The following is a 17,455-nucleotide window of genomic DNA, read 5'->3' as shown; positions in this document are numbered from 1 at the left end:
ATGAACACTTATAATAGTTTATCTCAAACAGGAAGTCATAGAAACATAACACTGTACTAACCACAAGTCTTTGACTTAATAACTAGATGGTCAACTAAGTCAATCCTCACTGAAGGAGATGACAGGAAAACATACAAAATGAAGGATTGGTCTGTTGATGTTTCCTAAAAAGAAAGTAATGTCTTCCACTCAGCTACTCACAGCAAAGAGAGACTATAACAAGTATTGTAAAAGCCAAATTCTTGTAAGATGGTTTGGAGAGAGAGTAGATCAGTTAGGGAAAAAAAAAAAAATTAATCCAGTGTCCAAGATTAAGGAAATATTTCAGTTTATTTTGGTATATTCATAGGTAATTTATGCAGCATTTAAAATATTATTTTAAAAGCTAATTTCATAGCATATAGAAAGGCAATGATATGAGAAGTAACAATAATGATAAGAGAAAAAAATATGATAAGAGATAAAAATCTCATAATGATAAGAGAAAAAAAGCCATAATTTAGCATAATCTTATTTTCTATCAGATGCGTACTATATATCCTATATATACCTATGGGGAAAAAAAGACCTGAAAAAAAGAAATACTCCAAAATATCAACAGAAGCAATATCCAGAAGAAGGAAGTATGAGTGGGTTTTGTTGTTTTTTTTTTTTACTACTCTCCATTTTCAAATTTCCTTCACTATGTATTCATTTGTTTGTGTGATTAGTCACTTAACAAATATTTCCTATGTATCAACTGTGAGCCACCGTGCTGTAGACATTAGAGATAGAGGCGAACCCCAGCCTTCCTTCACTTTACCCTCTAGTGAGTGGACACAGATTGTAAAGAAGAAACACAATCGAATCAGCAAGATGGCGTGGATGATGATAGGGTCCGGGAATGACCTCGTCACGTCATGCAGAGGAGTGTCCCCCTTGCGCTCACATCCCGGAGGACAGCCCTGAGGAGATGCCGTCACAGTTGAGACCAACTCACACAAAGAAGCCTGAAGATCTGACAGAAGGGCAGTGCCGTGAGAGGCAAGGACAGGCTGTAGGGGCCAAACTGCGCCGGGACCCTGGGCCTAGGAAGATGCTTGGCTTCCTTGCAGTTGTAGTGGGGCTCCAGAAAACGTTCACACGGGGAGTGATAACATCACATGTCCCTCAGAAGCATGACTCTAGCTGCAGAGGAAAGAGGGGTCCCTGGTCGTAGAGGCAGAGTAGAGACAGGGAGATCTGTTAAGAGCCGTGTTTTCTGTGACATCCGTTTCCACAAGCGTGAAACGAGGCTGTTGGGCCAGGCTGGTGATTTTTAAGAGCAACTCCAGTACTTAAGACAAAAACGTTATTATTTTTTGTATGGCTGTTTACCTTTTCGGAAAGCGTGTAGGCCTCTTAAACACAGGGCCCAAGTCTTGTTCCCCTCCTCTAGTCGTTCCAACGCGCACCACATGTACTTCTCAGGCCCCAGCGAAGGAGCACAAATCAGGGTAGTGTACCATCGGATGAGTCATTAGTCCTCAGGGGGAGCTGCCGTTGTGCTTCCTTGTGAACCTGCTTGTCAGCTGAGATCTTTACCCTGAAGGTAATAGGGAGCCACCGCAGGCTGCTTCTGGGTTTTAGAAAGTTCTGTGTCTTGGGCAATAATGAAAGGAAGTCTGAAGGGGACAGAGGGCAGAAGCAGAGGGACAGAGAGACACATTGTTTTCCTAGAGAATGCCCCGGGCTGGGATACTGGAGGGAGCCCATCTGGGAAAAAGGGGATGCCTCCTGGGCACAAAAGCCCTTCCCTGGTGGTGGGGGGCAAACACTGGGAGGTGAGAAAATGCGAGACTCCACGTGTTTATAACTGGGGGAAATGAAGCACAAAGAGACCAAGTGAGTCATGTGCCAAGGATTTCTGACTTCAGGGCCTCCTCTCGGCTAATGGGAAAACCAGACTCCACTTAGTGTGTCATGGGGGGGGGGGGGCTCTGCCTGTGCCAGAATGGAAGGGAGTGTCGGGGTGGGCGGTGCGGGGAAGGGGGAGACAAGTATCCTGGGCAGAAACGGAGACCCGTGCTCTGGTACCTTCATGCGGACACTCCCATAATCCAAGAAACGCTAAAATTGGCTGTAGAGCTTGTGTTATGAAACCAGAGCGGATCAAACAAAAGAGAGAAGCAAAACTTGAGTCATCGTGATGAGAGTCCTTGAGGAGAGCATGCAAACCCAAGCGAAAATAGATCAGAGACGCTTTCCCAGGAGACACAGAGCTTGTAGATCCTAGAACCAAACGTGTCACGTGAAAGATGGGGAGGCCAAGGTGGGGACGGGAGGGAGAGTCACACCCTGGAGATGGACATCAGGCTCTGCCAGCGGGGTCGGCACTGAGACTCGAACTCAGCTCTCTCCATTGCAGAGGTCACACCTTCACAACTCATTCTGGGTCTAACTCCTTATTTGCCAAACTTACAGATGGGCACAAGAGCAGAGGGCAATTCAAGTGACTTCAAATCCTGTTGCCGTGTGTACACACACCTACAGACACGTTGCTTTAGTTTGGCGAGGTCTTTCTTTCACTAAGTGCCATGGACCATTACTTACCTATCTGCCTCCAGCAACCCCTGTTCAAAGGCACAGCTCATGGAACGTGAAGAAATTTAGTGCAGCCCCCTTCGTGTTATAGATGAGGACTGGAGTCCAGCATGGAGGAGGTGGCAGAGTCACTTAAATCAAGAACCAGGGCTACCTGCCCCCAAATCCATTGTTTCTCCTAGCACTGGCCCAAAACCTGCAGGAAGGAAAACTGTGATTTTAAACACACATGCATTATTTTCCATTCTCAAGTCCTCAAAAGGAAGGTGTTAGAGATGGAGACAATCCCCAGCTTATTGCTTTGGCTAAAGCCTGAAGTCTTGGCACACTGATTGTTGAAATTCTACAGAAGTCTTTTAACTTCTCTGAAAGTCTTTACCATGATGGTAACAATCACAGTCATCCATTAAGCATTGACTGAATGTCTACTTTGTACTGGCATTCTGTTGGGTCTTTGGAATGTACTTTTAATCTCTTTTCATTTCCATGATATTATGATGCAGATATTATCATCCTTGGTTTTTGTTTTGTTTTGTTTGTTTGTTTGTTTGTTGTTTGTTTTCCACAGAGGAAATACAAGTTGGAGAGGCCGAGCAATTTTCTCCAGGTCATAGACCCAGGAAGAGGCAGAGTTGGGATTTGAACCTCTATTGACTTCTGTTATGTGGAACACCTCAGATATACAGTGGTCTGTTCCCACTGTGGACACCACCTGGGAGAGGCTCACAGCCCTGGGGGCGGGGGGGCCAAGTTTCACCACACGCCATCCTCTTCTGAAGTGCTTAGCTCAGACGTGAGCTCTGGTTTACTCAGGAGGTCCGTAAGTCGCTCCCAGAGTGGAGCCCGGGGGTGGGGTTCCAAAGAGCCAAGACTGTGCTATGAAGAGGCTCAGATCAGAACAAAGCTCTTTAGCTTGAGAGGACTAATATCCTTGAGAGATCCAGCCCAGAGGTGTGAAGGAAACACAGGAAGAATATAAGAGGGATAGACTCAGACTGCAGAAAGGATATAGAACACGGGACATATTTTTAAGGTCTGTTTCTGGTGGAGGCCTCTCTGTGTCTTATGTGAATCCAGCTTTCCTAGCAGACCCGGAGAATTTCCTCCACAAAACAAGAATTTCCTCTAGTCTCCCTGATTGCATTTGGCTTTGCTTTAATGTCTTCAGACAGGGAGCTCATTACCTTTCAGACTATTTTAATTGTTAGAAAGTTCTGGTCTTTACGCCGGGCCAAAAATCTGTCTCCCAGATGTGTCCGCGCATTGGGTACAGCTCGGCCCTTTGGCTTACAAAGACTAAATCAGCTTCCTCCCTACCCAGCAGCACTCTGGAGAGTCAAAGAAAACTTTCATTTTTCATACCAGTGTTCCCAAAGTGTGCTGGGCAGAGTAGTAAGTTTGCACAATATTCATGGGTGTCCTCCATAAAACAAACATATCAAAACAAACAGACAAAAGACCATAAATAGCATTCTGTAGGCATGCTAAGTCAAACCGGGTCAACCAGGTCTGTTTCCTTTAAGTCTGCTCCGAAGGCTCACCATGTTTCTGCATACTGTGAACTCCAAAATGGGAAAGCTGATCATGCAATGTTTCCCAAACCTTTGACCTCAAAAGCCTTTTTTTTTTTAAACCCCTTCCATTGTACCATTTGCTAATTTCCATATATACTATTAGAAAAAGTGTTTGGAAAATGCTTCCCTACCAAAAATCTAGATTTACTGTCATCGTCTCCAAGCTAAAAAATCAGGCTCCTGTAAAAGATTCTTCTTTGAGACATATTATTGAGATTTTCTCACTATTTTTGCTCTTGTTCTCTATTATAGGGCTTGTTCTCTAATGGATTTTCAAATGAAAATACAGGAAGCCCAGTTAAATTTGAATTTCAGATAAACAGTGAATTTTTTTTTTTTTTTTTTTTTTTTTTTGGTATAACTATGTTCCATGCAATTGGGACATACTTATATGAAAGAAGAATTTGTTGGTTATTCAAAATTAAAATTTAACTGAATGTCCTAGATTTTTATTTGCTAAATCTGGCAAGTCTAAACAGGCCCTAAATGTCCCTCTTCCCTTACAAAATGTGCTCAGTACACCAAGACTGAGACCACTGGTAATCTTGGAAGCCACTGCCAGCTACACTTTTCCCCGAGGTGTTTTCATTTTTAATTTTTTATTTATTTGAGAGAGAGAGAGAAAGCGAGCACACAGGTGGAGAGGCCGAGGGAAAGAGAGTCCTAAGCAAACTCCACACTGAATGCAGAACCGGAGCCAGGGCTCGATCTCACACCCCTGAGATCATGACCTGAGCTAAAACCTAGAGTTGGACCCTTAACGTGGCCTGAGCTGAAACCAAGAGTAGGGCACCCCTCCGAGATGTATTTGAAGGGAAGACAGTAATATTTTTATGAATTATTAGGAGTCAGTCTGAGGTTGACATATTCCTCAGCAAATTCCCTAGTCCTACAAAATCCTGACATCAATTTCCCCTCCCTCACCCTTATTCGTAAGTATATTTAAGTTTCTCTGGTGTTATATCGAAGAATGTGATCCAAAAACTATTTATAATTCCCTTTTCATTGTCTTGTCTTCTTAAGTTTCTTAAGTTTCTTATCTTAGACTATAAGAAACTAAAACATAGGGGCCAACCATGTCTATCGTGGTCATAGTTATATCCCTTGTAGCTAACACAGGTTCGGGCCTTTATAAAAGTTCAAACATCTCTTCAAGGAAGGAATGGGTCAATGAGCCCATCTATCAAATGTTGTCTGGAGCGCTGAGTAAATCAGATAAGCTGACACTGGGAGGGGAAGCGATTGCCAAGAGGAGCTTTCCTCATGGTGGGGATGTGTCCTCATCCTCAGTTTTTTTCTCAGAGCCATGGAATACTCTTCACCTGTGTTGAAGGCAAATCTGTTGGCAGATATGTGTGCAAAACAAGAACATCTAATTGCTATGACTAAAATAAGACGTTTTAGCCAAATGCAAGCTGTTTTCAAGAAGTTGAAATACTTCCTGGAGCCTGCAATTTTTACTGAGGTGTGGAACTTGGCCCTTCCAAGCCGGTTGGGCTGTGCCCAATGGGCGTGGGATTGGGGCACATTACACCAGCTCTTCCCGCAGAAGCATCCTGGTCCAAGAGGAATTGGGCCAAGCGAACAAGCATGGCCTCTGTGAGTCCTGCGCTGTCCAGCTGGGCAGGTTTGTGATCCCATGGCTCCCACTTGGTGATAGTGCATTGGAGACGGGCAGGAGGTTCCCGAAAGGCCTGGAGCTTTCACCCTAAGCCATGGTCGATAGAGCTGAGAGCTGCCCCATCCCAGCATGAGCTCACCCAAGCTTGGGGCTTGTCACCGTTGAAAGCAGCGTGGGGACTGTCTCTGGAGCAGGCAGTCACTTCTCTGCGGCTTGACTGCTGTGGCTTTGGTGCTGGGGAGCGTTAGCACTGAATTTGTAAGATAAAATGCCACAAAAAGCAGAGAAGTACGGTGAGAGGAGCCTGGGTCCTAGGAGGATAGCTGAGTGCCGGAAAACTTGGGTTATTTCTTGACTGAGCATGAAGACTTAAGTTCATGTCCCAACCCTGCCATGGGGTAGTTCCATGCCTCTGGGCAAATCCTGTAACCTTGGTGTTTTTTTGTTTGGTTTTGTTTTTAAGGTTTTACTTATTTCTTTATTTATTTGAGAAAGAGAGAGAGCATGCGAGGTGGGGGAGAGGCAGAGGGAGAGGGTCAAGCCGACTCTGCACTGATCACAGAGCCTGAAGCAGGGATCGATCCCACTACCCTGAGACCGTGATCTAGGCTGAAATCCAAAGAATCGAATGCTTAACTGACAGAGCCACCATGGCGCCTCTAACCTCAATCTTTCTATCTGTGAAATGGGAACAAGCAGGCTGCCTCAGAGTTGTAAAGCTTTGCTGAGATGGCAGCTGTAAAAGCCCTTTGTGAAGTGCCAAGTGCTAGATCAAAAATGAGGCGTGGTTAGGATGCAGTGTCCGCTTGAGCACAGTGCGAGGGTCTGTAGCACTTGACAGGTCTGCTAGCTCCCTGCCAGGAGAGCATAAGAGGGCACCCAACCAGGAGAAGAGAAGGATGTTTCTCACACAGCCTGAAGCAAAATAAGAAGAGCTTCAAATTACATTATATAATTCTCTTTAATTATAGAAGAAAACATTTCCAAGCACACACTGCAAAACATAAAATCTCAGCGGGTAGGAGTCTTTAAAATATCAAAAAAGCACTTGGGGACGTCTCAACAGCCTTAAGGTGTCAGGCAATAGGTGAGCCTCTAATTCAGCATGAATGTTCCCATTGATCTCCCCGGAGTCTGTCCCTGGCTCTGGGAAAGGCCCGTGTGGGCTTTGCTGGTAAACAGGAACAAAATACACACAAGCGTACCTCCAGTTCATTGGAGGGAAAATAATGCCGAGTGTTGTGGCTGAGAAATTGTTCGCTGCTTTCTCTGTTGAGAGATGTCACACTCACCAGAGGAAAATTTGTCAATGTGCAAATATGTGCGTCCACGTGTTTACTGCGCCAAGGCAGTGAGGGACGCAATGGGACATCTCTCCTTGAAAGGCTTTCCTGCCGGGCTCTGTCTGGAATGTGCTGCTGGGGGTCCCACCCCAGTCCCCACCAGGACCTGCAGACCTCTGATTTCCCACCGTAACGTCTGTTTCGTGGTACTGCTGACTCTGGGCAAAGGGTGCTCAGGCTTGGAGCTGGGCAGGGGCTTTGCTTACAACTCTGGGAGGGCACAGGCAATCATTATGCAACCCGACCTGCCCCTGCTCCTTTCCTTGCTCAGGCCAAGAATAGTCAATGATCATGTTCTGGAAGAAACCCTACCTTGTCGTGTGTGCTCTGAGCCAAGAGGAGTGGGAGCAGAGCTGGAGGTAGAGGCAGGAGGCCAAGCCTAAAAGCCCAAAGCTCCAAAGTCCGAGTGTTTGCATCTAGATTTTCTTATTTGGTAAAACAGGAAAATTAGGATTCTGTTTATTGGATAGAATGGTTTTTTGTGTGTGAATGTATGCAACTGCACAGGTTGCATTTCTCTCGTATGCCTACCTTTTGTGCTCTTTAGTGGGAAGGGCGGGCAAGGGAAGAAAGGGTTAGCTTTAGGCCCCAAAATTGCCTCAGAGCACCTGCACTGCAGGCCTCTGGGGGTCGCTGTGACAGAATGCAGATTGCTGGTTCCCAACCACAGCCATCAGATCAGAATCTCAGGGATGGAGGCCAGGAATGTGCATTTTCTCAGAAATCCCCCCAAATCATTTTTGGGACTCACTACAGTAAAATATAATAGAGCCAAGAAACTGCTACCTAAACTTGACATCACTTAGGCCTTCCATAATCCTATAGAAAGAGATTTCTAAAGCTGGCCACCTCAGGCCCTTGAGGCTGACCCTCTGTTCTGTGAGGCTGAGGAGGCCAAGTGATCATTTGGAATTACAGAGAGACACTGGGAAGTGAACCAAGAAGGAAGTCCAAATGTTGAGAGCAGAACGGGCTTAGAGCTGGCAATGAGTCTCAGGAAAACTGTGAGCCCCTCTCAACCCAAAAGAAACAATAAAAACCTGCCCACAGGTGGTCAGGCTTGTCTGCAATATTTAGGAACAGCTAACAGGATTTTTATAAGGGAATATTTGGTGGTAGAACAGAGACACAATGAAGAAAACTCTCCTGACAAAGACAGTTACATTGAAAGAAAGCACGAGTTCCCCAGGACTCTAATTTTGCTTTGTCAAGAGTATTGCTGTTGTGATTTTAAAAATTGTTTTCTCCTTCTGGAGAAGTGAATATATTCAGAAATATCAGCCTTCCCTTCTTAGCACTGGAACAGTAATAATAGAACCAGCTAGGAGAGACAGTCCCCTCCTGGGTCCTGGTACCTTGTCACCAACCCCACCTCTTGGAGCCTGGGTCTTCTTAGTACACTTGAAAGGTAATGGGCTTACTCCATGCCAATTCCCACCCAGATATTCTCTAATGTGAAACCTCGGATCCTGGCACAGAGCTGGGCACAGAGATGGGAAAAGGCCCCTAAAGCCAGATGCCAAGGGCTTCCTGCTGTGAAGGTCAGGATTTCACTCAGAGCAAGCCAATGTGCTGGTACCAGGAGCCCTCCTCTCCCTCCTCCCTACACCCAGCAGGGGATGCCTGCAAACAGTGCCTGAATGATGGTGAAAGAAGGGGTGCTGCCCGCTCTCCAGGCAATCTGGTTTCCTCTTTCATACTTAACCACAGCCTACCACCCCCGCCCCCCAACCAGCATGGGCTTGAAATTAATCAGGCCTCAAGAAAAGAATCCCCAGAGAATGAAACAAAGTGCACACAGTAAAAATGTCTTCACACGGTCCTCTCTCCTCTTCTCTCTGACCTGACACCCCTCCCCACCCCCCACCAAGGGGGAAAGATGGCATAGCCTAGCAGCAAGGCATTCGGGCTCTGGTTCAGAACACCTCCGTTTCACTCCAGTGGGTCGTGTCATCTTTGGCAACTTAGTTAACCCCTGTGAGCCTCAGTTTCCTTATTTATAAAATAAGGACAGTGGTACCCATTCTGTAGGGTGGGCTGAGCACTAAATAAGACCGTGTGCAAAAACTGCCAAGCACGATCCGAGGTTCATAGTAGCCCTCTGGATATGCTACAGAGTAGCAGTCTTAGCCATGATTCTCACCAGAAGTGGTCTGTGCGATAGAAGTCTGCTGTTGTACTTTTCAAACAGTGGGTATTGGTCACTATATAACTTGAATAGATTTATTTTAACATTAGTCAACTGGCTGGGCTGGAGGCATATAACACAAAGCGAGAACCTTGCCCTAGGAGTTTAGTCATCAGTTTCGTATGTTTTAAAAGCAGACTAGAGCCCACTGGGAGAAAGCATGCTTTCCAAGAGAAAAGTAGGGAAACATTGTTTTCATCAACTAACAAGGAAGTGGGGGGCATGGGCATTGTGTTTAATTGACAGAATTTATCTTTGTAAACTCATTCATCAAAATGTGATCCTTGGACCACCGATGTGAGAAAAACTGGGGGAGCTTTCTAGAATGCAGATTCTTGGGGCCCCACTCAGATCTCCCAATCCAGATGCTCTGGCAGTGATGATTCCTCTGCACCCCTAAACTTTGAAAACTGCTGGTCTCTGTATTTTGCCAGGCCAGTTATGACATCTGGATCATATTATACATAATCTATATTCAAGGAGAAATTGTGAAATTATTATCTGTGGGTCCAAAGTTGTGTAATAATCAAATTCATTTTTATTTAAAAATATATCTATACCCTTGGGGCGCCTGGGTGGCTCAGTGGGTTAAGGCCTCTGCTTTCGGCTCAGGTCATGATCCCAGGGTCCTGGGATCGAGCCCCGCATCGGGCTCTCTGCTCGGCAGGGAGCCTGCTTCCTCCTCTCTCTCTGCCTGCCTCTCTCCCTACTTGTGATCTCTGTCAAATAAATAAATAAAATCTTTAAAAATATATATATATATCTATACCCATTGCCTAGCCATGCTTAGGACAAAGACTGGAAGCACCCACATCTTGTTTAACGATGGCTGTCTTTAGGTGGTAATGTTATGTGTGATTTATCTCATTCGGTGCTTTCCTCCATTTTTAAGTGTTCTGCAAAGAGCATCTATTACCTTTTTAATGAGAAAAAAAAGGTGATTTTAAAATAAAAACATTGCAACCAAATGTGCAGCATCAGATGCTTTCTGAAATCTTACAGATTTCTGGAAAAAGGAAACACAAGACTCATGGATACCAAACTATCTCTCGTTTGAGATGATGAAACCAGGTCTAGAGAAGGAAAGTGACCTGCCCGCAGTGGTCCAGCAGGTTAGTGGCTGGGCTGTGAGAGACCCCAGGTCACCAGGCTCTTGGGTCAGAGGGCTTTGAAGTGTTCCGTGCTTTCCAGGGACCTGCCTCCCTTCCTTCCCGCCCTGTGAGGGTGACGGAAAAACCACAGGAAGTGCACTGATTCTGAGGGTGGAGAAGTATGTAATAGCCTTTGCAGAGAGGGCTTTGCAGCTCTTATTATTCTCTCTCTGGGAGTTAGTAGGTCATTTGCAAAAGGCATGGGAAGAGCAGCTGATGAAAAGGTCTAATAGTTTGGAAAACTGCTTAACCTTATTTCTCTATTTCTGGATTTCCCCCCATGGCCAAGGACTGTTGAGATCCTGATTTCCCCCGGAGGTTTCCTGTTTAGGAATGCAGTGAAACCTCTGAAATCCAGAGGAATTGGGGAGAAGGCCAGCTGGAATTAGGGAACGGTCTGAATACTTTTTAAGAACATTCAGGTCTATTGTTTTCAAGGACACAGAGGCCCAGATTTGGAAGGATCTTAGTCCAGCTCCTGCTCAGTGCAGGAAACTTTTGTGCTTCATCCCGCACAGAGCTTCATTTGGGCTTCTCTTGAATGCTTCCAATGACAGGAGGCTCACTCTTCTGATAGATAATCTATTTCAAATGTAAAGTCTATTTTTCACCTGGGCTGGGAATCTACCTTCCTCTAAGTTTCTGCTTGTCTTCTGGTGTTCATATAAAATCAATGTGCTCCTTTTCCCCCAGATGATCCTTAAATATTGGAAGGCAGGTACCATGCATCAAAAAGGTCTTCAGAACATCCTCCTCTGCCAGCTGACCACCCTCAGGAAACTTAATCATTATTAATCATTATAGGACAAATGTCATCAATTCTAATTAGAATTATGGTCTACTGGCTCTTCCTAGCTATATAAATTCATACCTGAAGAGAGCTTAGAGACCGCCTGCATGGGCCTCATGATTTTACAGAGGAGTAAACTGAAGTCTGCTGAGGAAAACTGCATGACCCAACATGAGAGAAAGAGAGAGAGGGAGAGAAAGAGAGCCCGAGAGGGGACCTGAAACCTAGTTACCTGAATCCCAGAGCAAGCCTCTTTGTACCTCACTCTGCCTCCTATTATTCATAAGATACCAGTATTTCCCAAGCCCTTGAGAGTGCTTGGGAAGTTTGTTTTCTTAGGTATTTCAAAAATGCCTCCTTCAAATTATATTTGCACTGTCACTGAAGGAGGGATTAGCGCAGGGTGGAATTTCGTGGACATGATACTGTCAGTGAAAAGCCTCGTTCCAAATGCACTCACTGTCCTTGCTCTCCGCGGTCAGAAGACCCTCTCCTCCAAATGGACAGCACACCTTAGAGGGCCGCCTTGGCCTGCCATGTTTCCCATCAGGCCCCAGCGGCCCACTCCATTTCTGGGAACTTCCCAACTTCAGAACCAAAAAGGAATGCACCAGGATGTGAGGTGGGCTGTGTTTCTGCTCTACCCCGTGCTCCTTTTAAAGTTTCAGGTCCTCTTTTCAGTGTTGCCTGAATCTCAGCAAAAAGACAAAGCAAAGGCTCAGAAACAAACTAGGCACTTGGGTGATAGGTTTCCTGTCCCAGGCCCCGGCAGCCCTGCAGTCACATGCTTCGAAGGGCACATTCCTTCCTGCCCCAGCCCACAGCAACCTCCCTCTTCTCTCTGAGAGGTATTGCGTTTCCAGTTCTTACCCTCGGGTCTGGCACGGATGATGAGCTGCCTTGGGCTGCTTCCTGGTCTGCATGGGTTTGGGCTCAAGGGGACCCGAGTTCCAGTCCTGACCCTGCAGCTTGCCACTTTGTGCAGCTTTGGAAAGTTGTCTAAGCCTCTGTTGTCTCATCTGGTAGGAGAGGACAACTACATTGCCTACATCGTAAGGCTGTTCAAATGATGTCATGGCTAAAAAGGTGTCTAGCGCTGTCCTGATCATTCAGGAAGATTCCATAAAAGGGATCTGTTTAGTATTATTCATCTTATGCTACAGAAGGTAGAGACTGAAGCCCATACTCTTCTCACGTGGCACACAGTAGGTGCTTCAGAAATGCTCCTCACTGATTCTAGCCTGGGCTTCTCTTGGTAGTAGTTTCACCAAAAATATGCTGTGTACCGTGTGACCACAGGTTCTACTTCAAAGCTCCCTTTTCCCCAGATTCCTTTCCCTGAGAGTGACCTCAGTGAGGAGGCCCACCCTGGCCTGCCACTTTGCACACCTGTCAGCTTGCATCTCAGGATAGGATAAGGTTCTCATTTGACAGACTCTGAGAACTTGCTGTCCAGGCAAAGAAAACTTTTATGACGATGAATCCAACACAAACCTTATGTAACCAATCTGTCAGCAAATGGAGGGACAGAGGGACAGGGACAAATGCCTGCCTACTTCCCCTCCCCCTTGCAAAACAAAAAAGGGCAGAAAGCGAGAGATTGAGACCTTCCTGAAACATCCGTTTGTCAAGACCCTTAAAATTGATCAGAGTTTTTATATTAAAAGGATTCCTAAAGGAACATGAATATGGCTAAACTCCCTTGTACCTGAATTTTAACTGAAATTACATTAGAGGTTTCTCTAAGCAAAAAAAAAAAATATATATATATACAACATTTTTTTTTAATAATGTTTATTGTCCATGGGACTTACAAAGGTGACAGAAAAGTTTGCAACATTTTTTTTCTACTTGAAATTTCTACCTGGAGTGGCTTGAAATTCCTGGAAGGCTAAGGAATCTTGTAGCTTCCCCCTGAATGCTGAGGGTATCCTAGTACACTTGTGCAGAGTAAAAGAATAATTCTTTCTCTTGCCCCTGTTGCACATTATTTGGTCATCGCCTGAATTTTGTGCTAAGGACCTGAGAGCAATAAGAACATCCACTGAGTCTGTTACGTGACAGCCTGAGGGAAAAGCTTCCACAATTGAGGGTGAGGACAGAAGTCAATAATCAGGCAGTGGAGGGAATACAGCAGTTTCTGGAATAACAGCTGACAGCTGGCTTCTCCAGCTATTACCCTGTCCCTTACATCCTTGGCTTCTTACCTCCGGCAGGTCATTCCCCTTCATAGACTTTTCATCTCCTCGGATGCCCAGTGCTTTCTATGGGCTCTTGCAAGTCCCAGATCCTGTGAGGCCACCAGGAGGGTGAAGATTAGCTGGAGAAGCGGCCCACACCCCTGGGTGGGGGGGTCCAGAGCAGGTGGAGAATGTAAGAATGGGCAGGGAAGCCCTTGGAGAACTAGTAAAAGTACTGAAGGGTACCCACTCTCCCATTCACCACGGCACGTTCCAGGAACTCGGGCACCTAGCTTTCCCCCTGAGAGCTGAGCCTGCACCCGGACACCCATCACTGAGCTGACAGGAAGCTGAGGAAGCCAGTGCTTTTCTGGTTGGAGACCTTGGCTGGGACAGCAGGGAAGAGAGAAGTGGAGTCAGCTTCAGGAGCGGGTGAAGTGGCAGTGAACCTGAGGGCTGACCCTTTCCAGGCTGCCTGTTGCCAAGGAGGACGGTCCACTCGGTCAAACCTGGGCCAAACTCTGGCTCAGACCCACGGGCAAAAATAGAAAGGGGGTGGGAGAAGCAATGTGTTTACTTTTGTGATTTTCCCCTCCTGTGCCTCTTCACGGTATAAGAACCTCTGCACAAAAAGGCAGTAGACTCACAGGCCTCGCCTCCATGGATAAGCCCTCCCAAACACTGCACGTCCCCCCAAACACAGACAGTGTCAGGGTGGCTGGAAGGTGAGTTCGGAAGGCAGCATGGATGGGGGGGTGGCTTGGGGGCTGCCACTAACTGGGCAAACGGTGGAAAGTCCCTCTCGGATGCTCTGCCTAAATCAAGCAGTTGTATTAGACAGAATCTACCAATCTCTCTAGATTTTTGAAGCTTCTCTCTGTGGTTCTCAGCCGGGGGTGATTTCACCCCTCGAGGAGTCTTTGGCATTTTTCCGAGGGTGCAGCCGGCATCTGATGGGGAGAGAACAGGGATGCCGCCGCAGCTCTGACCACACACAGGACAGCCCCCTCGCTACGGAGAGTCACCTGGCCCGCCGTGGTAACAGTGCCAGAGCTGAGAAGTCGGGCTCTATACCCAAGTGAGGAGGGTCAGAAGCACGGGGGCGGGGGTTGGGGGGAGGGGGAGACAGAAGGAAAGGAGGAGGAGGGGCTGCGATCCCACTCCGAGGTCTTGAGGTATTTGTCGGGTGGGTGTTTTCCAGCTCTGTCCCTAGGATCAGTGCCCTTTCCAGGTTTCCTTGGAGGTAAAGGGCTTTGTTTGAGGACCTTGCTCATAAGACCATCTTCCTTCTCTTTAAAATGCCAAACTCTGACGCAGTACAAAGATTTCCACTATAAGAGGCAGCCACTGTATCATAACATGAGCAGCTAGTGAACAAGTAGGACTTGCAGGTGGGTGGTGGCGGGGGCGCACGGAGGGACAAAACAGAGGCCCATAACTCCGTTTCTGTGAGTCAGTGTTTCTGCTCTAACAAGGAATCCTCACCATGGGACCGACCAGCGAGACAAGCTATGCTGACAGCGGGCGGAACTGCCCCGAGGCACTGGCCTTAAGAGAGATACAGGTTTGCAGCAGCAGATTCAAAGGCAAAGGAAAGGGTTAAGCAATCAGTGCACGCCACTCCTGTATCATTCTGTATTAAGTCCCTGGGCAGTTATTACAAGTAGTTACCTGCGGTTTCCAGCGGGGGAGGCGACCACACTCCACTCAAGGGGTTTTTGGAGAAACAGGTGCAATGAAGTCATGGTCAAACAATTTATTTACTGTAAACTTTAGACTTTGCTCAGGAACACAACTGAAACTGCCCCTCAAGTCCATGCCTACAACACCCTGTTTGAGCAAATAAGAGGAGCGGGGCGAGTCCGTGTTCACAGCTGAAAGGTCCGAGATACTCAAGATCCTCCAGTGCAAGGGTACGGGAAGGAAAGACTCCTTCACATACAAATTACCAGCAGCAGTATATATGTATATATATTACCCCTAATACTTGACCAATGAGGTAGATCCACGGAAAAGTCATCAAAACAGAGCAGCCCCAGGTCCTCTGGGACTGAAGCCCTTCAGACACAAACAGACACGTTCCATGCAAAAAAAGGAACTCAACTGTACAAGAAACAATCACTCGAATAGGCTTTCTCTTTTTTTACAGCTTAAAAAAATAAAAAAAGGCAGAAGGCAGCCCTTCTGCACATCTCTATACAATTTTATTCTAAATGTATTACACTCAAGTTAAATAGTCTGTGTAGTGTTTTGTTGGGAGAGGGGGGTTTCATAAAAAGTAGAAAAACTGCCTTAGAGCAGTGAGTCGTTTGTACTACAATTCCTCCCTTGTGAATCAATGCTATCGTTAGGCACAGTACCTTGACGGTTCGCAAGGCCTTCCGTGCCTGGGGGGTCCTCACACAGCAGTTCGCTGTCTTTCTCCTGCCCCAGGTGACATCCACTGTGCTCCCCAGTGTAGTCGGTCCTGCTGTTACTGTTGTTGGAGTAGCCATTCCCATAGGCCTTCAGGGAAGACCTGCGCAGGCAGAGAAGCTCCTGGAAGGCAATCCTGAAATCCGGGCTCCGGCAGTAGATAAGGGGATTGAAAGCAGAGTTGACATAGCCCACCCAGTTTAGGAGGATGTAAACTTCCTTGGGGATGAGGTTATCCTGGATCACGTGCACTATGTTGACAATGAAGAAGGGCAGCCAGCACAGGGTGAAAGTGCCCATGATGATGCCCAGAGTTTTGAGGGCTTTGTGTTCCTTCAGGCAGAACTTGGAGGCCCTGCGATGTCCGTGCCCACTCCGCCCATCCTGCTCCACTTGGCTGAGGTTTTGGGCATGGAAACGGCCCTCAGATCTGTCGATCTTCTGGAGCTGCCTCTGGGCCACCTGGAAGACCCTGGAGTAGACGAAGACCATGACCACCAGGGGTAAGTAGAAGGACACGATGGAGGAGGCAATGGCATAAGCTTGGTTCGTGAAGAAGTCACAGCATGTCTCCTTGGCATAGCAGTTGATGGCTTCCTGGTGGGTGGCCCGGTACCAGTGCATCTGGATGGGCAAGAAGGAGGTAAGGCCCGACACGATCCACACCATCAAAATGACCACCCGGGCCTTATTCTTGGTCAGCAGGCTCTGGTACTTGAAGGGTGATGTGATAGCAAAGTAGCGATCCACTGCAATCACGCACAGGGTCTCGATGCTGGCCGTGACGCACAGCACGTCAATGGAAGTCCAAAACTCACACCAGAAGTTGCCAAAGGTCCACATTTTCATGAGGATGTGGCTGGCCCCAAAGGGCACCACCGCCAGGCCCATGACCAGGTCAGCACAGGCCAGGGAGGTGATGAAGTAGTTGGTGACCGTCTGCAGACGCTCGAACTTGGCGATGGCTGTGATGACCAGCACGTTTCCAAACACGATGGCCAGGACGATGAGCGACATGACTATGCCCATGCCCACCACCCACGCCTCGTTACGTTCCTCCGTGCCATCTTGGTCCGGCGCGTGGCTGCCGTTGGGCGCCAGCAAGAAGACGCTGCGGTTCCCGGGCTGCCCCATGGCGCGCAGGCTGGCAGGTGAGCGCACAGGCTGCCGGCGCACCGGCCGCGCCTCAGCGGGCGGACCTCCGGCGCGGCGCTGCGGGCAGCGAGCGGACGCCGGGAAGCCTCATTCAGCGGCCGGGGGATGGCTGTGCTGGGGATGCGTCCTGCACTCAGCTTGCGGGGTGCTCCGGGCTCCCCGTGAGCGTTGGAACCAGCTGGCGCTCTGGAGAAACCGCCCCGGAGTGCGCGCTGCCCGTTATGTGCACAGGACTTTAGGGACCTGCCCTCCCCGTGACGTATGGCAACTTTCAGCCAATGGCGGGCGGGCAGCCCCAAAGGGGCGAGGTCCCCTCCCCTTCCCGCCCTCCCCTCCCCTCTCCCGCCCCCTCCTGGGGCTGGCACGGGCGGGGCCCAGCTGCTCATGGGCGGCGGACCGGCCACCTCTCCCTGCCGGCTCCCCGGCTGGCCCCGGAGGCCTGCAGCTGGGGCTGGCGTGCTCACCCGCCGACCCAG

General features: G+C 47.9%; 1 protein-coding gene across 1 annotated transcript; it reads right to left on the bottom strand.

The window, feature by feature from the left end:
* Positions 1-15,150: 15,150 nt before the first annotated feature.
* On the bottom strand, positions 15,151-17,231 carry ADRB2 (adrenoceptor beta 2). Its single transcript, XM_059173987.1, has one exon. It carries the CDS (start codon positions 16,956-16,958, stop codon positions 15,702-15,704), a length of 1,257 nt encoding a protein of 418 aa, XP_059029970.1. The 5' UTR covers positions 16,959-17,231; the 3' UTR covers positions 15,151-15,701.
* Positions 17,232-17,455: the final 224 nt, after the last annotated feature.

The sequence above is a fragment of the Mustela lutreola genome, chromosome 5 (genome assembly GCF_030435805.1).
Source record: "Mustela lutreola isolate mMusLut2 chromosome 5, mMusLut2.pri, whole genome shotgun sequence".
Taxonomy (NCBI): Eukaryota; Metazoa; Chordata; class Mammalia; order Carnivora; family Mustelidae; genus Mustela; species Mustela lutreola.
The sequence above is the reverse complement of the archived record's forward strand: the minus strand, read 5'-3'. Positions and strand labels throughout refer to the sequence as shown.